The sequence below is a fragment of the Nyctereutes procyonoides genome, unplaced genomic scaffold (genome assembly GCF_905146905.1).
Source record: "Nyctereutes procyonoides isolate TBG_1078 unplaced genomic scaffold, NYPRO_anot_genome, whole genome shotgun sequence".
Classification (NCBI taxonomy): domain Eukaryota; kingdom Metazoa; phylum Chordata; class Mammalia; order Carnivora; family Canidae; genus Nyctereutes; species Nyctereutes procyonoides.
In genome coordinates, this window is record NW_026575159.1 from 13,734,020 (window position 1) to 13,761,450 (window position 27,431).

General features: G+C 38.7%; 1 protein-coding gene across 8 annotated transcripts in view; it reads right to left on the reverse strand.

Moving 5' to 3' along the window:
* Nucleotides 1-1,963: 1,963 nt before the first annotated feature.
* Nucleotides 1,964-27,431, reverse strand: part of ENPP2 (ectonucleotide pyrophosphatase/phosphodiesterase 2) — a 109,947-nt gene continuing 84,479 nt past the window's right edge. For 5 of the 8 annotated variants that reach the window (XM_055314226.1, XM_055314224.1, XM_055314225.1 and 2 more), the window contains 8 exons: nucleotides 25,813-25,864; nucleotides 16,092-16,166; nucleotides 14,634-14,770; nucleotides 13,511-13,646; nucleotides 12,574-12,651; nucleotides 9,024-9,156; nucleotides 6,992-7,148; nucleotides 1,964-2,576 (listed from right to left, as the gene is read on the reverse strand). In XM_055314226.1, the coding sequence (XP_055170201.1) occupies nucleotides 2,406-2,576; nucleotides 6,992-7,148; nucleotides 9,024-9,156; nucleotides 12,574-12,651; nucleotides 13,511-13,646; nucleotides 14,634-14,770; nucleotides 16,092-16,166; nucleotides 25,813-25,864 (939 nt within the window). In that variant the 3' untranslated portion in view covers nucleotides 1,964-2,405. The remainder of the gene's footprint in view (nucleotides 2,577-6,991; nucleotides 7,149-9,023; nucleotides 9,157-12,573; nucleotides 12,652-13,510; nucleotides 13,647-14,633; nucleotides 14,771-16,091; nucleotides 16,167-25,812; nucleotides 25,865-27,431) is intronic. The other 3 variants (XM_055314228.1, XM_055314227.1, XM_055314230.1) reach the window with 1 other exon arrangement.

Genomic DNA, 27,431 nt, shown 5'->3' on the forward strand with positions numbered 1-27,431 from the left:
GAGGTGATACAGAAATCTAGCTGGGCCAGGAGCTTGCAGCTATTACCACTATTAATAAAACACAGAAGTGACCCTTCTCTTGTAGCATTACTGCTGGGAAACAACATGATAGCACTTCATGGGTATCAGGTGTATTTTACGTGGAATTACGTTTAGAGCATACTATGTAATTGTTACGTATCTCTGTCAATAGACTGGAATCGTAAATCAGATTGTCACACTCCTGCTTGAGACTTCTTTAGTTTCCATTGCACTTATGGTTCTAAGGGTCTACTCACCTGGTCCCTATCAACCTTGCCCCTACACTCAGGTACACCTGTCTCCTTTCAGATCCTCACACATTCCAAGATCTTTCCCACCCCTTTCCTTGGCCACGCTCTTCTTTCCAGTCCCAGGTCTTCTCATCCTCCAAGTCTCGGCTGTCATATCATCTACAAGGCTCTTCTCTTGCTACCCCTTGTCCCTCTGCACCTGTTACTTCCTTCACAACCTGTATCACAACCATGACAACTGGAACCATGTCTGTCTTTTGCAGTGTCATCCCCAACAGCAAGTATAGGTAGCAAGTGATCATCAATATGTTGTTATCGACTATCAAACAAATAATGAGTCATATTCCAATTCATTTCTACCATATTCTCACCCTAGCCCAAACTACAAAGCCCAACGCAAGCATTCTTCCCCGTTGCCATCCTCATTTTTCTCTTTTCCATGTAATCTTCCCTGAGCTCCTCATTTTTCAGTGTTTAGAGACAAGGCATATGAAGGGCCAGAGATGTGCGTGGAATATAGTGGCTATTCCATAAATACAGCAGTCATTAGTATCATCATGTTCAGTTCTTCCTGGGGATTCCAATAGCTGGTTTCCAGCCATCACTCTTTTTCTCTTACCACCTTCGTGACGTTTCCCATATCCCTTTAAAATCTCTCCTACTTCTGTTATAATGTGTTTTTTATTTCACAAACGTCTTCCTACTTAAACAAATTTATTTTTGAAGGAAGCTTTATGGAAATGAAAAACGCATTTCACCAACCACGAAAGGGGCAACTGTAAAAAGTAACATAAAGAAAACAAAGCAATACGCTGTCCTCTTTTCCTTTTTTTCTGAAAAGGATTAGCAACTGTTAGAGATATGAGGATGCTAGTGTGATCCTTTCTTCAAGACACAATCAGAAAATTTCTGGATGACTTCCTTACTCTGTGTTTCATTACTTAAAGTTGTGTCCATCTCAACCATTCCACCTACCATTTAGATCCCTGTCATATTGTACTACTACTAACACTTTTTATTATTTATTATTATTTATTATTTTCTACCTGAATGGGTTCATTACACTTTTACAGCTATGCCTTAACCCACTGTCTTATTTCTTTTTATATCCTCCATGATTCATAGGTTGATACCTTATACAGAATATATGTCTAAGACAGTCTCAGTTGAGCTTAATACTTAGAGCTTTAAACCAACTAATTTATCATAAGAACCTACTCCTCCAAAAGTCAAACTATTTTTCAAAGAGATTGGTGAAAGAGTGTATTCAAGAGATCTTCTGGTTCCCCTTGCCCTCTGTTCTCCTGATTTCCCAGCGATGTGTACCTAAACTGTCTTATTCAAGCCACTGTGGTTGAATACCATGTATGTCCCTTTGACTACATGCATTCTACACAGCGAGGAAGAGGGCCCAATACAAAAAAAAATGTATATCTTTCATGCATGAATATATCAGAAGCAAATACTCTAATTTATAAGTGAAACAGAGGGGGCAGCCCTGATGGCTCAGCAGTTTAGAACCGCCTTCAGCCCAGGGAGGGATTCTGGAGACCTAGGATCGAGTCCCACGTCAGGCTCCCTGCATGGAGCCTGCTTCTCCCCCTGCCTGTGTCTCTGCCTTTCTCTCTCTCTGTGTCTGTCATGAATAAATAAATAAAATCTTAAAAAAAAAGAAAGAAACAGAGGCCAAATAAACCAGAAAAAAAAACTGAATGTGTGATTTATTATATTTAAGATTGGTCTATAAGGCTTAAATATGTCTGTCATAATTAACAGTAAATGAATGCAACTTTACAAAATCAGTATTTCGATACAGTACAGGACTAAATGTGGCAACTGTGCATTGGAAAATTAATATTTCCTCAATGCAAATATCAAATTTGCAGCACCATTTAGAAGCTTCCACTAAAAATGCAAGCTGCAGTATTTATTACAAGCTCTACTCAGAACACAAGACTACCTAAATCAAGCATTAGAGAAAAACAGTGGAGTCATTCAGGAGTAATATGTCAGATTTGGTACAGGATTAAAATACTAACATTTTTTTAATGTCCTGGTTTCAAATTAATAAATACAAAAACAATATAAAAATATACACCAGTTGATAAGACTGCACTGCAGATGATCAGATAGTTAGATCTCACTCTCATACGTATGCAGGTATGTCTTTAGTGTCAGAATTTCTGGATAGCTGCGGCTTGTCTTGCGGAAGAAATCCAGACTGGTGAGCTGTTCGATATCCCGCACCCTAGCTGTGTGCATCTTTATGAGTTCTTCCACCCATTGCGATTCATCCTCTGAGCTCTGCAATGGAAACAGAATGCAATCAGAGTCAGACTTTTCCAGAGAAGCTTCTCCAAATGGGCAATTTGCTTCAAGTCCACAAATGACCCCACTACACTCCTGCATGCAGAGCCAATGTGCGCTATTCCTTCCTGGCCTCCCCAGGCCGCTCTACCACATTCCTGCTGGTACCTTGCCACAAATACCTGCCCTTGGCTGTAAACGTTTTCAACAGCAATTAGCTGTACCAAATAAATGAGATGTGTGGTGTGAAAGGGCATTTGACTCAATAGGTTTTCAGAACATAAATCAAAATTACAAAAACCAAAGGCCCTGGAGAGTTCAGTAATTTGTTTCTTTCCTCACTGCTGTCAAACTGCAATGTTGAGTACAGAGCACAAGTAATTTGGAATGCCCTTCTGGCTCCTAAGGAAAGTGAAGAGCTTATGCCCGATGCACAAAATTTCATGCATGTGTTCCTAGTCTTTCAGAAGAACCCACAATGTCAAGTATGTCATCTATTAAACTGCAGTGAATTGATATTTGAATAATAAGTTCAACTTAAAGCAGCTTGGAAACTACACCTGGTGCTTTGGAGGGCAAGAGGCCTAGGTTGGAATTGTGGCTTTATGACTTCCTGGATGTGAGACCTTGGCCAAGCTACTTAACCTCTCTAGGCTTTCTTCATTGGTTCACGAGGAAAATAATGCTTACTTCAGTAGCTCCCTGGACAGCAGGGAGAAGAAGAAGGGAGATGAAAGATACAGTAAGGAAACAATGTCCTGGAAAAAAGGAAGGAAATCTCTTTCTGTCTTAGCTACTTGCCAAGATGGCCTCCTCATTGGCACAAATTCCAGATAAAAGATATCCAGATGTCCCACACCAAACAATTTATTCATATCTAAGATGAAACTAAAAGGTAGTTCAGGAAGAGTAGTCCTTTACCTTTTAAAAATATCTTCTTTCACTTTTGTGGGAAGTTCAGAGAAAGAATGAGATCTGAGAGCCCTGAGAATTCCGGGTGGGTGGGTAGGGGAATGCCTACCTTCATCAGTAGACCTGAGGCAGGGAGTGTCCTTTGCAAATAATTTCATTCCCAAATGCCCCCAGAATTGCAATGGCTCCCAATAGCCATTCTACAAGTTGAAGGGTGGCTGTAGGTTCCAGGGCTGAGTAGGTCCAGAAATGCCCTCACCCATCGCCTTCACCACTAGTGGTCTCAATGAACTCCCCACCAAAGCCTAAGAACCTGCAATGGGTTTTCTCGGAAAGCTCCAACCCACACAGACCTGGACAGGGAGCTACAGCAGCTTTTGCCAGTGCTAAATATGTCTCACGAGGGTGTTGGTTCAGGAAACTGATGCCTGGCCATCCCAGGCAATATGAAGAAATAGGAAGAAATTGCTTTGCAGGCTGGGGAAGTAAGGATTTTAACCCTCCATGCCCCACCCTCCTAACCCAAGCTAACCAAGTTCTCTGCGATTCACAGGAAAGGACAGACCTAAATATATCTCTGCCCACAACGGTACTGACCAATCCTCAGTGCGACCATATAATTAACGAAGTAGGAGGTCTCCAAATGGATCAGGACCCCCTCAGAGTAAGCAGAGTAAGCATGAAGTTATATTTTTGGGAGAATTTTCATATTCAACTTTTTATTTGATTTTGGTCTAATTTTTCCTTTTGTAAATGCAATCATTCGAATGTACAAAGGGATGAAAAGGTTTTTCCTAATTTAAATAGTAGCCAGCTGGGATTATAAGAATTCAAAGAAAAAAATGTCTCTTGCTATTTCTTTCCTTGGGAAGCAATTTGCCAATTTCCTTTGAAGGGCATTTTCTTCTGGTTCTCACATGCTAAAATCTAGCTTGCCACTAGTCATTAGGAAATACTGGCTATGCAACCAGGAAGAAAATACCTTCTGCCTGTTGCGAGCTGGCAATCCACAGAAGTATTTGCTACGGGAGACTCTGGAGTGTAATGCGACACTAATAACATTCAAGTAAAAGTTCATGTGCATCAGGGGAAGGGAAGGAAACACTTTAAAAATAAATAATTCAGAAGATCAATGCAAACAAAAATGCCTACCCATCAACTTGCTTATTATCTCTCTTGCTATGGACATTGACTCTTCACCTGCCTTTTCTTCCTTTCTCCTAAATAAGCTTGTGAATTCAAGCCCCAGCAGACTTAAGGTGACCTTCAGAGCAAAGACAGGTGTCCGTGTGGGTGGAATAAGAATAAGAAGCATGCTGGCCATGAACTTGACAAGAAACATCTCAAAGTTCTAAGCAGAGTCAGGAGCCAGAAGGGGGAGGAAGACCTGTGAGGACATGTGGATTTCATTTGTCAGTTGTACAATTTGGGTTGACTGAAGATTGCCTTTGAACTGAGTGTCCCATCACCATGTTCCCCTAACAGAGACAGAGAAAGGTGAACATATGCTCCCCAGGAACCTAGGTGTACCTTACGTGGCCTATTGTTAAGTCTCAAATGTCTTGATAATCTTCTGTCTTAAAAATGCACAACAGTTTAGAATTTCACTCCATACTCTATGGGCTTAGGTTTTTGCAAAGATTTTTACCTCCCTATAAGTTTTTAGTAAAACCAAAGTCCAAAGAAAGTATATCATGTTTTACAGAGGCATCACATCCCCCTGGTACAGCATGAGCTACCCTCGTGGTTACAGATAATCACACTGGAGAAAGTCACGCCAAGAAGTTGACAACAGCTTGCCTTTAACTTGTAGTTCCCTCCTTCTCGACCTCCCACCAAATTATTTACAAGAACCTTATTGATCTTTTAGTATAATACTGCTGCCTTCTACTCTCTTTTTTACACTTCTAGGACCATAGCTCACTTCCAGTTCTGTTATCCCAATCCCGTGAATCTTACCAAAGCACTTTGAGCACCACACTTGACCCTTTCCAACTGAAATTTATCTCCCTAAAGCAGAGCCTAGAATGTTGCTCTTATGTGTTAGCATTGTCCATGGCTACCTAATACCTGTGCAATTAGAAGAGCTTCTAAGGTCCCCAGGTTCAGCTATGGAAATCTAATGAACTTTAAACAAAGAGGATGGGCTTTTGAAGTCAGAAGACTTGACTCTAGAGTTCTGCTCTCCTACTGACTAGCCAGGCAAAAATGTATCATACTTCTTTATTACCTAGAACTTTCAAAACAACTAATAAAATGGGAGTAGGAAGAAGAACGCATATGCCTGCCTGGAAGAGGAAAGAGATGACTAGAAATAATCTGTGTAGGGGACCTGCACAGTTCTTGGCTGGCAACATGGACTCAGTAAATGCGGCAATTATTACCTCTGCCACTATGGCTACTATTACTACTACTTTCATTTTAAATTTGATTCCAAGCAACTTTTAAAACCACATGTCCCACAATTATCCTCATTCCCAATATGACTAAAACCCTCTTCAGTAGATTATACCCCTGATCCTTCTACTCTATCAAACAAAATCATGGGGACTATTACTTCTAAAGTTAACCTCGGGGCACAGCCTTTCTGTCACATTAAAGAGATCTAGGGAAGTGATGTGACCTGTCCCCAAGTGTAGGCAGAAGGAGTACAGGGTCAGAAGCCCATCACCCGGGGCTTTCTCATGATGCTTTCCTGCCTCTATGTACAAGTCATCTGTGCTATTTGAGAATGGGATGACCTGTTACAACTGCCCTCATAACTGGCAGGAAAATGAAAAGTCTGATTTATAAAGTATATAAGCCTATAATTTATTATAGAAATTTTCAGATGTGCACAAAAGTAGAGAGAATAATATAAAGAACCCCTGTGGGGGCACCTGGGTGACTCAGTTAAGTAAACATCTACCTTTAGCTCAGGTCATGATCTCAGGGTCCTTGGATCAAGCCCCACATCAGGCTCCTTGCTCAACAAGGAATCTGCTTCTCCCTTTCACTCTCCCTATATGCTCTCTCTCTCTCTCTCAACAAGGAATCTGCTTCTCCCTTTCACTCTCCCTATATGCTCTCTCTCTCTCTCTCTCTCTCTCTCTCAAATAAATAAATAAAATCTTTTAAAAAATAAAGAATCCGTGTGAATTCTTCCTAGTTTTAACAATGATCATGATGTTGCTGCTTTCATCCTACCTTTACAAAGTATGTCTCTTGCAAAACCAAAAACATTTGGATGCTTTTATCATTTGACAAAACCCAATGAATAATTAGAACCACAATAAATGCACACTCCCATGCTTCACCCCCAACACTGAAAATTAAAAAGCCATTCAGACACAACGATCCCACATGGCCAGCAAAGTTTTGTTTGGGTCTTTTTCTTCTTTCTACTTGGTTACACTGTATAGTCCAAATGTCTTATAATAAGTATGTAAGAGCTTACCAGTGGGAATCTAAATTAAGAAACAAAGATGAGTCATTTTAAAGGACTCTGTCTTTGAACTCACATTGCAGCTCTCTTCATTGTCTGGTCTGTGAGGGAGGATGAATGAAGAGACGGAGAGGGGGCCGTCACACTTGTCGGCAGGCTGAGTGAAATCCAGGCAGCTGGTGATGATGCTGTAGTAGTGGGTTGGTACGGGAATGGAGCTGCCCTCCACATACCTAGAGCAGGAAGGAAAAACAAAATGGCAACTGATGTAGTAGCTTTCTTTTTAAAATGGTGGCCAAAGGGGGCACCTGGGTGGCTCAGTGGTTCAGCATCTGCCTTTGTCTCAGGTCAGAATCCTGGGGTCCTAGGATGGAGTCCGGCATCAGATTCCCCGCAGGGAGGCTGCTTCTCTCTTTGCCTATGTCTCTGCTTCTTCCTCTGTGTCTCTCATGAATAAATAAATAAAATCTTTAAAATAAATAAATAAATGGTGACCAAAGAATACCACCTACGTCACTAAAATTAACTCCCATTCAACTGAATCCATTTTTACTTCTAAGCACTAGCCTCCTTCTATATGTTGAACATAATGCTTTTGCTGTCTGGAATCCCCTCTTTCTCTCGACTCAGCAGGGTGAAAGTGGTATTCCAGGCAAAGAAAACAGCTTGAACCAAAACTCAGAGGCTGGACATGATGACCAGACCAAAATAATAGAAATGTAAGGCTGGAAGAGTCAATGAAAAACCATAAATTGCAGGCTTCTGAGAGCCACCTTGTGGGATTTGGGCATTATTGTTTATATTGTTTATTGAAAGTTTCTGTGCCAGGGAGAGACATTGTGATATCCCATGATTCAGGAAGATAACATACATAGAATTATGTAAAGTGGACCTGAGGAGGAGACACTGGGGCTAGGGCAATAATAAGCCCTTTTAAGCCATAATGAGATGCTGAACTTGGTACAGAGAACTCATTTACTCAAGGAAATACTAAGGACTGATGAGCTAATAATAAACCTAGAAATTTAAAAGAAAAAAATCTTTTCCAGTAAAATGAAGCACAGAAACTCCCAATTCCTTACCTGGTTTTCTATTCTTTTAATTTTAATCATTTTCAAAATATATGATCGAAATGATAATTTTGGCTAAAAACTATAACAAGGATCAGCAATAAAAGGAATGTACAATTAAGATGAAATTTCTCTTATGGATGACGAGAAAAGGAATAAGATAACCCCTATTTTATTCATTATATTTATGAAAAAATGGCATTTATTCCTACTTGTCTGTAAAGCACAATTAAACCCTCTCATATTTTGTGCCACTCTCTGTTTCATGCATGTATAAAACTAAATGACTTCTAATGAGGGGTACCTGGGTGACTCAGTCAGTTAAGCAGCTGATTCTTGATTTTGGCTCAGGTCATGCATGACCTCAGGGTCCTGGGATCGAGCCCCCAGTTGGGCTCCCTGCTCGGCAGGGAGTCTACCTCAGGATTCTCTTTTCCTCTGCTCCTCTCCTGCATGTGCACTCTGTCTTTCTCTCAAGTAAATAAATAAATCCTTTTTAAAAAATAGATGATTTCTTATGAATTTATTGTATTTGTATCTTCTTGCCTTCTGTTGTAGGAACTGTTAAGTTCCTTCTGAGAAAATATACCTTATCTTTTTATCTCCTCAAGAGTATCATGGAGAAGGAAACAACTAGACTTGACCAAAGTCTATATGCAATTTCCTACTAAGGTATAGTGACTCAGAAAATCTAAGGGATTTCAAAAATCCCACACCCCAAACTGGAGATGACTGAATGTTATCATCTTTCCACTGAAGAGTTGTTAAAGAATAAATGAAAACCTTAAAAAAAAATCTTTTGGCACACTTCTCTCATGAAATGGAAAAGTGCACTTATTTACCAAAAAACTCCATTCCATTCTACCAATACCACATTTAATCAAAGGCCCAAAAGCACCAAAGAAATCACAAGGAGATTCTAAGAGCAAAAGATTTCAGGGGTATCAGCTCTTCTCTAGCATGTGAATATTTGTAAAAGAGCCTTGAGTGAGATCTTAGAATTTAAAAACACACACTGAGTAGAAATGACAAACTTACTGTTTGATTTTGTCCTGTGTGTCATGTAAGCCATCATAGTCATAGTCAAAAATTGGTCCACTTATCACATTAACTCCATTTCTTTCTGAGGCATATTTCTTCACCAGTACCCTTTGGAAATAATTCCAGACTCCTGTAGGGAGGAAAAAATCCATTCTTCATGAACAAAACTCCTTGCTGTGGTGGAATTCTCTTTAGGATGCATTCTACAAGCCAAATGTCATAAGCAAAGAGATAGTAGAGCTGTTGCAACTCTTGAAAAGAATTCACCCTCAAGTACTAGCTGTGTGTGTGTGTGTGTGTGTCATTTATGAACCTGCAAAGAAAAAAGTATGGAGACATTGGTAGGGGAGGTTAGTCTATCTAGACCAATAAGTCAAGGAAGGGTTCCTCATGAAGTGGCTCCTGAGCTGAGATCGGAAGGATAAGTGGGTGTTTTCTAGGCAAAGAGGTGAAAACACAGCAGGCAAGGGGAACCATGTGTACAAAAGAGGAAGCAAAGTGTTGGTGAGAAACTGAAAAAGGGTCTTCGTCTACTTTTTCTTCCTCCAAGATCTCATAGACTTGCTTACTTCCAAATTTGTGTCTCTAGACCTGACCCTTCCAAAGAGCTCCCAACATGTTATCCAATCACTCATTTCATGGTCCTCTTGAATACCTAATCATCATGTCTAGCAAAAAATTATCCAAACAGAATTCTTGGTCTTTGTTCCCATCCTGCTCTAACTCCCAACTTCTTATCAGTTAATGGCACTCACTCACTCACAGGTTCAAGTCCAAATCCTAGGAGTCATTCCTGATGTGGCTCTTTCTTTCATATACATGTGAACAAGCCCTGGGCTTGTTCAAGCCAGGGCTATCTCTGTAATAAACTCCCAACATCCAAATCTTACCATCTCTCTGCATCTTTACTGCATCCATCGTGTCTCAGCTACTTTCTTCTCTACAAACAACTACCCCAAAAGATTATTTCCACTAGCACAAAAGACTACTTCTCAGGCTCCCAGTGAGAAGCTTGTACTTCCCCGCAGCCCATTACATAATAGTCATTTGGATCCTTTTGCACCATAATCAGATTGTATCACACTCTTCCCAACTTTCCATTTCTAACATTCCAGATGATGTATCACTGCAATTAGAATAAAATCCCAGCTTTTCACTGTGGCCCCTATCTACTTGCATGACTTTACTTCCTACTTCTTTCCACCTCTGGTACATGACTTTCTTCCTGTCTTCCCATTTGCCAAACTTGTTTCAGACTAAGCGTTTGCATCTGCTTTTCTTTTTGCTGGGGAAACCCTGATCTATACACATCTGGCCTCTCCTCCTTCACTCATTTCTCATTTTCAAGGTCACCCCTGAAGAAGACTTCCTCACCCACCTTAGCTCCAGTTTATATTCTGGTCAATCAGAAGGGAAGAGAAGAGCAGAGTGGGGAAAAAGGAAAGGCAAAAGAAGGGAATGACACAGGAGGACAGGAAAGGCACATAGTGACTTGGTTCTGAAATTAACTGCATCCTACTTTACAGGGGGTTTTGAGATTCAGGCTGTTATCACTTCTTATCTCCCCTGACTAAAAAGCACTTGGCTGTTTTTCTCACAGTGGTTCTACTGTTCTTTATACCTTCTGATACTCTACTCTGAAGGAGAAAGACAAAGCACCCCACCGGAGCCAAAATACCATAGATATTTGTAAGAGAGAAAGGAGGACAGTGGAAGAAAAGTTCAAATGTTAAGCATAAAAACTGGAAAGGCAAAGAGGGAAAGAAATAACAATGAGAACAGTCAAAAGGCCAAACCCACAGACATGTGGCATGTGAAAAAACCATTCCCCTAGGGAAGAACAGCGAGCCCTCTGTGAAAGGCCTTTTGCCATGCCAGCCTCGAGGTGGTACTGTGTGTTTCATTTATTACTGCTTGGTCAAAAAAGCATCAGTAAAGAATAAAGAAATCCAGGAAACCCTGATTTGTGGAAATTAAATGAAGATGCATTCCATGTAATATTATGACAAATTTATCTATGTGAGTTTCTGAAACATTTCTCAATTGGGCCTAAGAAAATACCAGGAAATCTCTTTTTAAAAGCATACTTTAATTTTTACTCATAAGCAATGGATCCCACCTTTGAAACCTTCATTTACTAATTACGACATCAAATAAACTTTTTTTTTTTCTCTAAATCATGTTGGCCATTTCACCGATGTCAAGTTGGGGAAGCTTGCCACTGTTGATGCACTTCACAATCATGTGTTCGGATTCTGAGACTTTATTTCAGCCCTACGAGTCCTGTAACACAGCCAGTGTTCCTTCGCCAAGTGGAAGTAGGTAGAAGTGCTTCCTTTTCCTACCTCTCCTTTAAGCATATGTCTCTTCACTGTAAAGGGTGGTAAAAGTTATTCCAGAATGCTTTCTCTATCGTTGAATACATGGATGGATGGATGCAAGGATGGATGGATGGACGAATGGATGGATGGATGGATGGATGAACGGATGGGCAAATGAGTGAATGTTATCAGAAACAGAAAATAAATGGATTATTCTGGCCATTGGACAATTAAGTCATAAATCCATATAAGCCATAGAGATCATGCAATCAAATCTCATAATTTTATAAATGAGAAGATAAATGACATTTTTATGGTTATGTAGCTAGTGGTCATACTCTGGGGACTAGAATTCAGTTTGAGGGGCAGGGCTCATTATGCCTATATCATTCATAGCATCACTATCATCCACAAATATTTATGGCATATACAAAGAAATTATGCATGTTCAAAGAAACTAAAATAATTTGCAAAGCCCTAAGACCATCTGTATTTAATATTCTCATGATTCAGAAGACCCTTTAAGTTTTTTCCGAGTTTCATGGTCAACATTCAGAATACATCATTACCACCTAACCTGAAGGAGAGAAGTGCTAGTGGCTTTTAATTTAACATTCAATAAATAAATATAAGTGTTGTCAAATGTCAAGTGGTCTCCAAAGCACAAAGAAGGACCTTCTTGCACCAATATAATGAACATTGAAATAAAAGGAACACCAGTCTAGAAGCAAAATACCAAATTGGTTTGGTTCCGTTTCTGTCATTTTGAAATTGGATGATTTCTTGTGATTTTCATTTTTCATTTATAACCAAGGGACAAACAACCTGCCAATCTCCCTCACAGACTTATATTTTGGATTAATGGTAGAGAATTTACATGAAAGTTCTTCACAAATTGGGGTGCCTGGGTGATTTAGTTCATTAAGTATCTGCCTTTAACTCATGTCATGATATCAGGGTCCTGCGATCATCTCTGCATCTGGCTCCCTGCTCAGTGGGAACCCTGTTTCTCCCTCTCCCTCTGCCCTTCATCCCCGCTCATGCTCTCTCTCTCTCTCTCAAATAAATAAAATCTTTTTAAAAAGAAAGTTCTTTAAATAACATAAAAGCAAAATATGTGACAGATACTACTATCAAAATCAATATACAGGTAGAAAAGGCAAGTGGTAAATTTAGAAATATTTATTTTCATAAGTAATAGTTTACTAGGTAAACATCAGACTTACGTTTGAAAGCAGGGTACATTGGAACCATATTGGTTACAAGGAATGCATCATATTTAGCTTCCGGTGAAGAGCTCAGATCTAAACATTAGGCAAACAAATAGTGTCCATTACTTACTAAAATCTGTATCAATGAAAAAAATCAACCTTCTAAAATGGTCCAAACTGCTTGAAGTGAATGGTGAATGGAACTACTCTTTTTTTCTACTTATTCCCTACTTGATACAGCATTTCCTACTTCCCCTCCCACTCAATCTCCTTTCTTCACCGAGTTCTCTACCCAAAATTTTTACAATGCTTTTGCTTCCTACCTAGTCTTGGGTTGACTAAATATTACCTAAAAGAATTCCTTGATTTCACTAGCATAATTTGGACTTTAAAAATGTCATCACGTTACTGAGAGATAATAAAAGGGCTTCTCATATTCTTAAGCGATCACCTGTATAGATAGTACTTAAAACCTTGAAGTCCTGGGGATCCCTGGGTGGCGCAGCGGTTTGGCGCCTGCCTTTGGCCCAGGGCGCGATCCTGGAGACCCGGGATCGAATCCCACATCGGGCTCCCGGTGCATGGAGCCTGCTTCTCCCTCTGCCTGTGTCTCTGCCTCTCTCTCTCTCTCTGTGACTATCATAAATAAATAAAATTTTAAAAAAAAACCTTAATGTCCTAACAATGTAAGATTTCACTTTCAGATTCCCATTTAATGATAAGAGGGGGCACGCTCTCTATTCCCTTGTGCTTTAGAATTCTTCTAGAGAATAGGATTTCTGAAAGGTGGTCTCTCTTCTGAAGGATTTTGGAAGGATCCCATAGAAGTTCACTTCTTCAATCTCTTGACCACCTCTTCTAAAGAAAACCTGACCACAGAAATCCTAACAGTACAGATTCCAGAAAGTAACATCTCTCTAGAATGGTCAGATCCTAATATTCTGTAACTTACAGGGAGGGAAGAGGAATCCATTGGACATCTGTTTATCATTTTTGTAGGCCAAACAGCTTTGACTGAAACTCGGAGACACACGGACATCGGGCCGGACACAGTTGGTCAGGTACTCAGGGACGCCAGAGACCTCAGCCTGCACAGGGAGTCAGAGGTAGTTAGGAATGCCATCACAAAGACCACGCTAAAGCGACAGGGAAATACTGAAGCCAGGCTGCTCTGTCATGAATAGTCAGAACCAAAACCCCTCTAGTTTTTACTATAGCTCATACTCTGATACACCCTGACTCCTAAAAAAAAAAAAAAAAAAAAAAAAAGCCTCAGTTTTAAAAGCAGTAAGCCAGGAATTTTCAAACTCTTGTTTTTTCAGTGGTGGAACTCTTTCATCAAAGTCTCAAGTAAAACAACAGTATGGAAAGCAGAAATTGCACTGTTGAAATACTCGATAGGATTCCAAGGAAAACAGCTTAAAAAAGAACACTCAAATAAATAATATAGATATATCCTCTATAAAAGTGTGTACCAGGGCATATGCACATGCATACTAATGGAAAGCTGGGTTTGCAGCACTGGATGTATTCACTTGTAATCAGAAATCAAAAACATACCTCAACTGCCAAATATATTTTCCTAATTCTAGATAAAATTTACCTATCTCATCTACCCCACAACTGAAACCCCCCCACACAATCTGTATTAAAAAATGGGATGTTGACAGTCAGGGAGGCTGTACATGGCTGGGGCAGGGGGTTATGGGAACTCTGTGTCTACTCAATTTTGCTGTGAATCTAAAACTCCTGTAAAAAAATAAAGTCTATTAGAACAAACAGTCAAATCTTGATGACTTCTATAACTATCATGCAGTGGCAAGCAGAGTAAAAACAATGAAAAGCGTTAGTATACTCCCTTGATATATCAATAATTTAACATAGTCCCATGAATTTATTAGAGCACTGGATAGAGTCTAGTTCAAAATATCTTGCAATAGTTTCAATGTAAGATTTCTTTGATCAATAAAAATTAAAATATTTTCTAAGACAAATTTCTGTTAGGCAAGAAATCATTACATTAATGCAAGGAATGTAATTGCATGAAGAACATGAAACACAATTTTTTCAATGACCTGTTTGGAAATAGTGTATGATGTCCAGAGTGGCATTAGGAATATTTCACTATAACCACTTTCAAAGTCAGTGTGATATAAGATATCATATCTAGTCCGATAAAGCACTGCAGGACGTCCATAGAGGAGGTGTCTCTCTAGAAAAGAGAACATAAACTGTGTTAAACACATATTAGACTTTACATCAAATGTGAAAGAAATATTGGAAGAGTCAAGTTGTCCAAAATTTGCTTGCTTACTTATTAATAGTGTAGTTCCTTCTTCTTAATTCAATCAAGTTAGTTTTCCTAACACTTTGTGGTTTATCTGACCACCTAAGCATGGGTCAAAGTTTAATGTTACTGAAAATAGAAGGTAAATGCCATATTTATTTTAATGCTTTTTTTCAGTTATAAAGAATTTTAATCTGTATAGGAAGAAAACCTTATAATAAACATTGAAATGATTCAGCAGAATGGGGAGTCAATAGGATTGATTTTTCTTGAATTAATTCATTTGACCCCTGAAAAGGCTCATCAGATTAACCAATGATTTAATTAAGAGGAAGGCACTCTTTGATCATTATTTGCAAACTGCAACTCAAATAATGCATTATTTCAGCATAAACAGTGAGTAGTAATGAGCATTTAAAGTAAGCAGCTTTATCACATGGAGGAAAACTCTTTAGGTAAGAACTTAAAGGAACATGTATAGATAAAATAAGTGGGCATTCAAGGGGGTCCCTTAAATACAGAAGGTGGGGGAGGGGTGGTCATCAGTTACCAAAGCACTCAGTTAAGACCTAAGATTGTGGACCTCCAAGAGAAAGCTCTCTTAGGGGAAAAACAACTACAACAAAAAGGTCTGAAACCTTACTCTTTTAAGAAGAAATGAGAATTTAGTGTGCAAACTTTCATTCCACACCCACAATAAATGCCTGGAGTTTGAACTGCCCATTTTGGATAGCTATAGTCAAAACTTTCATACATTTTTGGAATTTGAGGTCCTAGAGACCAAAAATATTTAGAGATTGAGGCTTAGGCAACTCACAATTCCCTAAGTGATAATCAAAAAAATATATAGTTTTATTAGAGAAAATCAGTTCCGGCAATCACTTATTAAATTATGTATACATGTTGCTTTAATTAAAGTATTACCATTCTATGCAAGTAACAGAGAAAACTCTTCGTAGAATATTTTGCAAGATTTTCCCAAGTAGAACTGCTGATTTGAGGCAAAGTGTCCCACACTGCTATCGCAAAAGCCTGTTCTTGGTGATTTGGCTTCTTCAGCATTGAAGTAATGGAGAAGCCTTGTTTAAGCTGCCAAATTTGGGGACCCACCCCTAAGAATTAGAACATAATACGATAGCCTTATATGAATGAATTATAATGAACAAGTGAAAAGCCAGCAAATCATAACAGTAGTACTTGGGGGCAGTTAACCAAGTCAGACTTTCCTTCAAAACTCAAACCAAACCTTTTCTAGGTTCAAAATTTCCATTAACGTTTTCCTTGTTTTCATTTTTGTTGCCTCTGAATTTCCTGGTTTCAGCTGGAAGCAGAAGTATCAAAATTCTTTGAGAAGCTATTCTCTTTGTATCATTCAAATTTCAATGCTTACCAAACACATTCCTCCAAATTCAAATACAAACCTAGTATCCAATCTATTCCATTAAGAGACAACAAAACAGCAGCCAGGGTCCATGCAATAGCCCTCCTAAGAGCAGCCACCAACAGTAGTCTTGGGCAATCTAAAGATTCCACCGAATCTGGCTTCTCAGTCCTCATTTACTGGCGTTCCTCAGCCAAACACCTCCCTCCATGAAGGCTGGTTTATTTATAATATTCTGGTCCCAATCATCCTTAGCAACTCCATGCCATGTGATTCCTTTTCTTACTACCAGGAATGGCTTCTCCAACAGTCCTGTCACCTATCTCCCTTCAAATTTTTCATTAATATATTCTCTCTCATCAAACGTTTACTGAGTACCTTCTTTGTGCCAGGCCTCGGGCTATAGAAGAGAGATACTGGGCAAAGATAATGACAAGAGAGCTCCTACTGATGTAGGAAAGACATTAGGGGTCGGAGCCAACAGCAAGAAAGAATTCTTGAGATGTCTTTGGTGCAAAAACATGGTTCTATTAAAGCACTGGGGCAGGACCTATGGGCAGAAAGAGCTGCCCTGGGGTCATGAAAAGTGGCCTCAATTAGATACTTTCAAGTTGGGAAGGGGTTAGGGATAGCATAAGTCTCTAAGGAATTTGGAAGTAAGGTTCCCAGGACCTTGAGGGCGCTAGCTATTGTTAGGAAAAGGTCATTTACTACTGTCTATTAAGACCTTAGTCAGAAGACCCCTCAGATATATATCGGTGAGTCATATGCTTGGGGGATGATTGCCAACATGTATCTTGAAGGGAAGAGATAAAGGAAGTTTCCAAAGGAATTTTTATATGTTAAAGTAGACTTACAGGATCCTGGGGGTTGGGCTGAGATGGCCTTTTGCCTTTAGCAAAGTATTAACTTCGAAGCAGCTGAGTTCCTAGAGGAATGTCACTCTGCCTGTTTCAAGGACTTGTCAATGGGCTATAAGTAGTAAGGGAATTTAATTTTTCTTTTGCCTTCATTTCCCACATCATTACCTTCTAAAAGCTCATGATTCAATGGGAAAGACCAACATGGCACAAATAACTCAAGTGCATTATGGTATGCACTATATCAGCGATGTCTACAGAGTGTAATGGAAACACAGAACATGATGAATGCTATGGGTGGGAAGAAGGTGGCATCAGTACAGTCTTTACAGAATGTAGGAAGCTAAGCCAGGTTGACCTCGGCATGGTTTATGCCTGCTGCCCTGGCATAATTGTTAATAGCGCCCCTTCCATACTCAAATGTGGATGACAAATAACATGCTCACATAGTCCAGCCCCAGTGGAAGAGAAATGAAGGAGAGAGGGAGAGAGGGGACCAAAGGGAAAGAGACATCTTAAGATTCACTTTCTTCTGAAAGATTTTCCCAGTTAAGATTCTCCATCTCTATTCACTCTTCTGCTCTGAATGTATAGAAATGTACACTTCATAGCTCTTCAGAAATGTGCATTTCATCCTAGCTCCCAAGCTAAGCACAATTGCAGTTTTGGCCCCATAGCTGAAGCACAAATACATCATTATATGACTTTTTCTTAAATGTTAACTGGGCATATATAGCATAAAGAAAAAACAATATAGAGGTTTTGACAGTTTCCTAAAATCCAACCAATTTCCCCAATTAACCCAAAGAATTTACTCAGATCTTCCTGAAGCATAATTATTTCATCTAAGAAAGAGGTGAAATAATCTTTGTGGTAAGAAACACAAATTTGATGGTCCAGAATCAAAATTTAGGTTTTCCTTTTCAGTTTGTCAGAGTATCAAAGAACCATTGATTCTTGGTCATAGCCTGACTCTGCTACTCATTGTGACATCTTGCACAAGCCACCCATTGCATTTCTGTTTAGCAGAAAATACCTGCTTGAGCCATAAATATGTACTTGAATCTGTCTCTGGACAAATAAGCTCTTCATCTTGAGACCAGCCACCCTGCAGATGAGCCTGCAAGCCTCTACTCTTGAAATACATTCCTCATGATTTCTTGATATAGGTCTAATGTACTCCATGTCTTGCTAGGCTGGGTTCCTACTCCATGGGTTTCCAGACAGAGTCTTCATTCTATACCCCACTTCCCTGTTCACAATAGTCTCTGGCATTTTGGGTACATGCCAAGGTTCTCCTCCAGATACCACATTTGGCAAAATACTGTGAGGCAAATCTTTTTAAGTGGTATGGACTTCCCCAGGGCTCATTCTTTTGTCTTCCAATATTTGGTCATCCAGACTTTGAGTTTGTATTTCTTTTCCCTCCTTAGCTTCCTGATTCATATTCCCACAGATTAGCTGGCTGACTTGAGGGCCACATAAAAATCTCTTTTTTTGTCTTTTTTTTTAAAATTCATTCCTACAAATCCCTAAAATCCCTTGGATTTTACCACATAATCTCTATTCAAGGTCTTTCTTTTTCCTTCACCCTTTCTCCTCCTTTCCCTTGCAAGTGCCTGCTATCATTTATTGCCATGTCAACCTCTTCTGAGATTTGATTTGATGCCTGTTAATGTCCTGTTCTTTCCTATCTCAACCTTTAAGACACTATCCTGTAATTCATCAACTGGCTACATTTTGTGATAAAATAATAATTTAGGAAGGATAGGGATTTTCTCTGTTTTGTTCATCATTGTATCTCTTTAGCTCTAACGATAGCAAATGTAATAATATCTACTTGGTAAATACTTGTTAAATAAATGGATGATTGTATTAGTTTTTTAAGACACTGTTCTTTATGACTCTCAAGAACTGACTTTCTATGTATGATCTGCCTAATACAATCCTGAGAGATATGTAACTGGATTAATAGCTTCATTTTACTAATGAAGGAAGTAGAGGTTCATTATTTATACAAGACAATTCAGTTACAAAGCAGTACCCAGAATCTAAGCCTCCATCCTCCTGGTCTATTATTCTTCATTAGCATTTTGGGCAGTCTCCAAGTGCCTGCTACCTATTGGGTTATTCTAAGGGAGGGCATACTGGAATGAAGATCCAACTACTCCCAGGCATGAGTTCTCCCTGAGTCATGCTTGGTGAGAAGCTAATAAGAACAGCAGTGTGGCTTGAAAAAGCAAAGCAAAGCTGGAGGTATCACAATTCAGGACTTAAAGTTATATTACAAAGCCACAGTAATCAAAACAGTATGGTCCTGGCACAAAAATAGACACGTAGATCAATGGAACAGAATAGAAAACCCAGAAGTGAACCTACAACTATATGGTCAATTAATCTTCAACAAAGCAGGAAAGATTATCCAATGGAAAAAGCCTCTTTAAACAAATGGTGTTGGGAAAACTGAACAGCATCTTACAAAAGAATGAAATGGATCACTTTCTGTCACCATACACAAAAATAAACTCAAAATGGGTTAAAGACCCAAATGTGAGACAGGAAACCATTAAAATCCTAGAGGAGAACACAGGGAGTAACCTCTTTAACATCAGCCGTAGCAACATTTTTCTAGATATGTCTCCTGAGGCCAGGGAAACAAAAACAAAAATAAACTATTGAGATTTCATCAGAATGAAAAACTTCTACACAAGAAAGGAAACAATCAACAAAGCTAAAAGGCCACCTAAGGAATGGGAGAAGATACCTGCAAATGACATATCTGATAAAGGTCTAGTATTCAAAATATATAAAGAACTAACACAGCTAAACACCCAAAAAACAAATAATCCAATTTAAAAATGGGCGGAAGACACAAATTGACATTTTTTCAAAGACATATAGATGACCGACAGACACATGAAAGGATGCTCAATGTCACTGATCATCAGGGACATGCAGATCAGAACTACAATGAGATATCACTTCACACCTATCAGAATGGCTAAAATCAACAACACAAGAAACAGGTGTTGGTGAGGATGTAGAGAAAAAGGAACCCACATTGCACTGATGGTGGGAATGCGAACTGGTGCAGTCACTCCAGAAAACAGTATTGAGTTTCCTCAAAAAGTTAAAAATGGAACTACTCTAAGACCCAGAAGTTCTACTACCAGGTATTTACCCAAAGAATACAACAATACTAATTCAAAGGGATACATGCAGCCCAATGTTCATAACAGCATTATCTACAATAGCCGAATTATGGAAATAGTCCAAATGCCCATTCCATTGACTAATGAATGGATAAGGAAGATATGATTATATATAACATATATAATACTATATTATTATATATAGTAATATTACCCAGCCACCAAAAACAGTGAAATCTTGCCATTTGCAACAAGGATGGAGCTAGAGAGTATTATGCTAACAAAATAAGTCAGAGAAAGATAAATGCCATACGATTTCACTCATATGTGGAATTTAAGGAACAAAACAAATTATCATAGGGGAAAAAAAGAGAGAGAGAGAGAGAGAGGAAACAGACTCTTAACTATGAAGAACAAATTGATGGCTACCAGAGGGGAGGTGTGTGGGGGTGATGGATCGAAAAAGTAATAAAGGGATAAAGAGTGAACTTGTGATGAGCACCAGGTGTTGTATGGAGGTGTTGAATCACTAAATTGTACACCTGCAACTAATATTACATTGTATGTTCATTAACTGGAATTCAAATAAGTTTAAATAAATTAGGTAATTTTAAAAGAAAGAATAGCAATTTGTATCAAAGCATCTAGTACTTCAAAAACAACTTCCAAACCCTAATAAGCACAGAGATTCCCTTGATATTTTCTCTTTATACCAACCCTTAGAATAAGAAGGCATTTACAGAGAAAAGCCCAAGGGCTTTAGTGTCACATAGAACTGGAGGCAAATCTCTTCTCAGCTTTTGATAGAAGTGATTCTGTAACTTCACCTCCCCAAAGCTTCATATCTCACTGGGATGTTGCACCGTTTAGAGACAAAATAGGTAAAGTACCTAGCTCAGTCTTCACCCAGAGTGGTTGTAGTTGTAATTGCAGTGATTTTGCAAAAAGTATATGCTCTACTTCAATAGCAGCAGGAATACTGGTAGGCTGAGGTTATTAAAATTCAGCATCTGTTCTATCTAATTCACTGTGAATCTTACTATAAATCATAAAGAATTATACCAATTGTTGATTTCTCCCAAATCTTCCCCAACACACACAGAAGGATACACATATAGAAAAACATAAGGATATCTTCCTTCTTTCTCTAGCAGAAGAAAAATATTATTATCTCCAAAAATAACAAAAAATTAGATCTCAGCATTGAAAAGAGCTACATAGAAGATTTCCTGTCTAGTCTAGTCCTTTTCTGATTTAAAGTTAACAAGAGGGCAGCCCAGGTGGCTCAGCAGTTTAGTGCCGCCTTCAGCCCAGGGCGTGATCCTGGAGACCTGGGATGGAGTCCCGTATCAGGTTCCCTGCATGGAGCCTGCTTCTCCCTCTGCCTGTGTCTCTGCCTCTCTCTCTCTCTCAATCTGTCATGAATAAATAAATAAAATCTTAAAATAAATAAAGTTAACAAGAGTTATTAGTGCTTCAGTTATTTTCTATTTAAACTAACTTTATTGTATATGATAAAGAGTCCAACATATATGGTGATGATTTTTAATTCCTTTCTTCATGAAGATGATAGTGAATGCCAACCTAACAAAATATAAAACATTTTTACACCAATGTAAATAGAGGAAAGACTAAGGTAAAAATAAATAGCATAATTATTCTTAAAGTGAAAATTATACGTGGCTGTGGTGCCCAAATTGCCTACTATGAGAAATTTAAACTTTTTCATTTTGATCATTCATTTGTCTATTGATTCAATGTCTCAAAGAAGTAAGTTTTCATTGCACAGCAAATTTGCTAAGACATTACATACATGTGACTTGGAAACAACAGCAGTCGTGCAATTAAAATCCAGAATTCACCACAAATCTAGAAATATTAATGCTTTCGCAAACAGGTCACTACTTTTGAAGGTTATACTTTTTTCTCTTCATTTTAGCGAAAGATTTAATCTTATAGCAGTTTAAATATTTATAGCAAAATATTGCCTAAGATTAATTCAATATACCTCAAGTATCCCCTGGGTAGTTTCACTATTGTGATGTACAGCTTGTATACGTGCATTATGTATGAGGGGGTTTGTGGCATATGACGTTAAAATAGCCACACATGAATGTGACAAACAGAATGTGCATAGCATGCGGTTTCTTATGAAAAAAAAAAATCAGCTACCTACAGGTGTGTTTTTTTTTAAAAAAAAAAAACTAGTAATAAAAAATAAACTAGAAATAAAAATAATACAACTTTCCATTTCTATAGAATTTTAGGTCTACATAGTGCTTTAAAAGCCTCAATAAATACTCCAAGATATCCAGAAGGGAGAAGAAATATTCTGAACATAACACATGCATGTGTTTACACAGTGACTCATGAAGTTCTTCATGAAGAACTTCATGAAGTTCTACTCTAGTAGAGCAGACATCCAATATTTCAAGTGGGAGACTGGATTTATGACCAGGAAACACCATAAAGACCTGAGATAACTCGGACAAAGAAAATGTCACTTTGTGGCTTCATAAATGACTAAGACAGGACCGGTAAGGAGACAGCCAATCACCAAGAGACAGAGATACAGGAAGACAGAGGAGAGAATACTGAGGCTTACACATGATCCAGAATCCAAACAAGGAAATGCTTTGCACATAATAAGACAATGGTATATACTTATTTTTATTCCATGTAATAGTTCTAAAGCCTCTCTTGTACCATTACAGACTGTTATATTAGGTCATGAGCAGATCAAAGAGATAGGCTAACATGATCCTCCCCTAATATTTTATGTCACCATGGTGATGCCATATGCAGGAAACTGTCAGTGACACAGCTGAAAGAACCAGAGGATATCTCAGAGAAATCAGTTCCCAGTTCAGGGTAGGCACCCAACTAACACCTGTGAAGTTCTAGTTCTATGAAAGCATATAAACTTTAAGCTTCAGTGATGTAAAATCATCCTGAAATAAGACACATTCACCTCTGAGTGGAGCACTGGGGAGGAACATCATTAATTATAGCTCCTGTCAGCCCCCAAAGTCAGTGATTTGCCTAGAAGATACTTCTTATTTTCATGCTCAGAAGTTTGAGCTTTTTACTGAATTGTGAGATTGGTTTTGTCACATGAACACACTCCCACCAAGTTAAGCGCAGGATCTTTTCCCAAAATGTAAATGTCTTATTATCATGAATAGCCAGAGCCTGAACCAGCAAAAACACAAGAGTCCATTAAAAGTTATAATTGGAAAAAAAAAGTTATAATTGGGGCACCTAGGTGGCTTAGTCAGTTAAGCATCTGCCTTCAGCCCAGGTCATGATCTCAGGGTCCTGGGATTGAGCCCCACATCGGGCTCCCTGCTCAGCGGAGAGTCTGCTCCTCTCTTTTCCACTCTGACATTCTTCCCCACTTGTGCTCTCTGTCTTTCTATTTCAAATAAATAAATACAATCTTTTAAAAAATTATCATAATTAATTATTTTATTAGTGCCTTTTAGAAGAGAAACATCTCAGTATTATTTCTCTGTCTTGGTGACTGAATATTTAAAAAACTGTGATCATAAGACTTTGTATTCCTTGACCCTGGCAACATTCCTCTTTTTCTAATTATAGCGACCCTATATTTCACCAGCAGCTAGGTACCAAACATTTCAAATCACTTTTAGAGTTTGTGAAGTTTAGTTCTACCAACTAAATCCTATTTTCAAAGCTGTTTATCTAATTACGTGCCCAAGAGTCTGTATGTTCTGGGCTCAAAGAGAGAAGAGGGAGAGTGGTGAGGCAAAAAAAGGAAGAAGGAGGAAAACAAATATTTGTACCAAAAGAGAAAATAAAGGGTATGCCTGGGAGGCTCAGTCAGTTAAGTATCTGACTTTGGCTCAGGTCATAATCTCAGGGTCCTGGGATCGAGCCTGAGGTGAGCCCCACCTTGGGCTCCCTGCTCAATGGGGAGTCTGCTTATCCCTCTCCCTCTCCCTCTGCCCCTCTTCTCACTCATCCTCTTTCTGTGTCTTTGTCTCTCTCTCAAATAAATAAATAAAATCTTTTTTATTTAAAAAAAAAGATAAAATAAGGGATGCCTGGGTGGCTCAGTCAGTTAAGCATGCAACTCCTAATTTCAGCTCAGGTCATGATTTCAGAATCCTGAGATCAAATCAAGCCCAAAGTCGGGTTCTGTGCTGGACATGGAGTCTACTTAAGATTTTCTCTCCGTCTGCCCCTCCCCTAAGCTCCCTCACACCCTCGATTGCTCTCTCTTAAAAAAAAAAAAAAAAGGAAAATAAGTAAATAAAATCTACTGATGTCTTGTCCTTTACTTAATCAGATTGAAAACAACACAAATGATAAAACAGGGCTCTATATAAGCCAATAACTCAAATAATGCTCTCAGGAGAATTTGACACTGTGCACTGCTGTCTGACTAGGAGTCGCTGGGTTTGAGTTCTATTTTGATATGTTCTGTTTTGGAACATACTTCTTGTCATTCCTTTGCTGTTGCAAGATGCTATCCCATTTACCATAGTAACAAACATTGGAGCCTTTCCCTTCCCTTCTATTTGCTTCTCATTTTCTGGAATTTCAAAACCAGAAGGAAGAGCCTGTGAGGTAGACAGCAATATAATTCCTTATGATTTACTGCCCTTTTGTAAAGGAGTATATACCACCACCCATTGGCATGTATCTTGCAGGACTGCGTCCCTGGGGAAAGAATATTCCTTACTCCATTGGTTTCAAGTGCCCTGGCTTCAGCAGTCAACTATGCATGGTATTGACAAATGTCTCATAAAAGCAGAAGCCTTGAGAGCCACTGCATGGTCCTGCTGTTCCTCTCTTCCCTCTGCCAAGAGAAGGGCATGCCCCAGCTAGGGGCTGTTTCTTCATCCTGGATTCCAGAATAAAGGGTGCCCACAGCCACACTAGGCCTATCATCAGCATACCGAAATGTGCGCAGGAAATGCAGCTTTCTTGGTACAAACCACTGAGACTCTCTTCTTTAGTCACAGGATTGCAAAAGTTGACAAATAAATGCATGTTATCACTGTACATTGTATTTTGTGTACATAAAATAAGAGGAGAATGAATTAGAGGGCTCAAGATGCTCCTATGTAAAGAGGGAGTTCTGACATGGTTCCTTTGTGTAGCTCTCCCCACAACACATTCATTGCCTCTCCAAGTACATAAGCTTCATCATAGGTACCATCATAGATACCATCATAGGTACCATAGGTACCAGCTGCTACTATTTATAACTCTGACTTCTAGTCCATTCAAAGAAGCATGCATTAGCACCTTCACTTATGGCCCATCAGATCACTGTGGTATACTTGTTTTTCAGAAAGCCTAAAAGCTACTGAGAAACAAGAGAAGCTGGTGGAGCTTTCCTGGCTATTCAAAGCTGGCTTCTTGCATACACAGAATAAACCAATACCCTTTGCCAGGTGGATATGAAAATCACATCACAACCCAAATTTTAATATTAAAAACTATTGTGCTTATTACACTATGGAGTAAATAGGAAGTCTCTTCAATTTCTGAAAACTAAAAACAAAAACTTATCTGGTTGTTTTTTTCCCATCAACTCCTCACCTTCTGTAGACCCTTTTATATGAAGGCGTCTGTTGAGTTCATCCAATTTGTTCTTCATGTGAAAACCAGAAAAGGAAAAGGGGGGAAAAAAAAGCAAATGAGAAATGTCCTGTCTTTCCTACATGCTTCTTTCTACTTAGCATCTTGCTAAATTCAAAACAGGATCCTAAAGTCCATCAGTTTCATAAGCTCTGTAGAGGAATTATTTATTTCATCTCAAATTGACATTACAGGCTCCACCTCCTAGGAGATCTATAGGGTCATGAGCACCTTCCTTAATCTCTCCATGACTTTGTTTTCTTTTCCTAAAACTATGGATAATCCTGGAAGCAAGCTCCAGACTAGTTGGTAAGAGTGGTTATTTGGGCACAGACATATGTAAATTAATTGGAATACTATCTCAATATTTAAGATTAATCCCAGGTATACTAAAGTGATTCCCAAACTAATTTATGCAATCATTTTGTCCAAGGTTGGAAAGTAATGGCTCAGCAACTCTACCTTTCACTATATGTCCTAGAGACACCCTACCTTGCATATACGAGAACACTGACCATAGTGTCTACCGCAGCATTGTCTGGAGGAGCTAACAACTGGAAATTACCAAATGTTCTCAAATAGGAAAATGAATAAAATCATTACGGTATATCTACACAATTAAACATTAACTATTAGCAATAAAAAATGAATGAGCTAAAACTCATGTATTGACATGCATAAATCTCAAAAATATACAATAATTGCAGGATACATATAGTATAACAGCATTTACATACAAATGTATAATATGCAAAACTATACAATAGGTTATTTTAGGGAACGGTATTAAAGATTAATTAATATATTATTTAAGAGATACATATCTTCGGAGTAAAAGTTTAGAGACCTCCTTGGCAATTATAAACACTATATTCAAGATACTAATTATCTTTGGGGTAGGAATGAAGTGGGGTTGGCAGGGAGAGTGTACACGTGGAGCTTCCACTGCATCTGTAACATTTTCTTTCGTAGTCTTTTGGAGAATCTCATAGACAAAGACAATCTAGAATTCATCTAAAATGGTTTAAGATAACAAATCCAAAATATTTCTTGTTTTCCAGAAAAAAGGTAATTCAGAAAGCAAGATACAAATAAAAGATTCCTCTAAAGTTATATTTGGAATCTACCTCAAAGGCCACTTCCTATTGACTTTGGCAATGCAAACACCTCCAGCTGAGGTCTGAGAATTACCTGCCTTATAGTAATTAGCTTTGTTGGTTCTTGTCAGGAGCAAAAGTAGGAAGGAAAAATAAAAGGGGTTGGGGAAAGAAGAGCAAACTGAATTCCTCCAGTGGTGAGCTTTTCCCATCCTGTGGCTCCCAGGCCCCTAGGAATCCTGGAAGGTGGCAAATAGTAGAAGGGGATGGGCCAGGCAGGAGAACCATGTTCCATTCTTCCAAGGTCTAATAGAAGGTTTACACGTTTACCCATAATAAAACCACACATGCAAAAATAACAGATTTTTTTTTTTTTTTTGCTTTGTGTTGGAATCACATCAACTCAGTGTGGTAACACTGATTATTTCTTGCTGTCAGAGCACTGATTGATAACTATAAATGTCTTTGATCAATATAAAATTC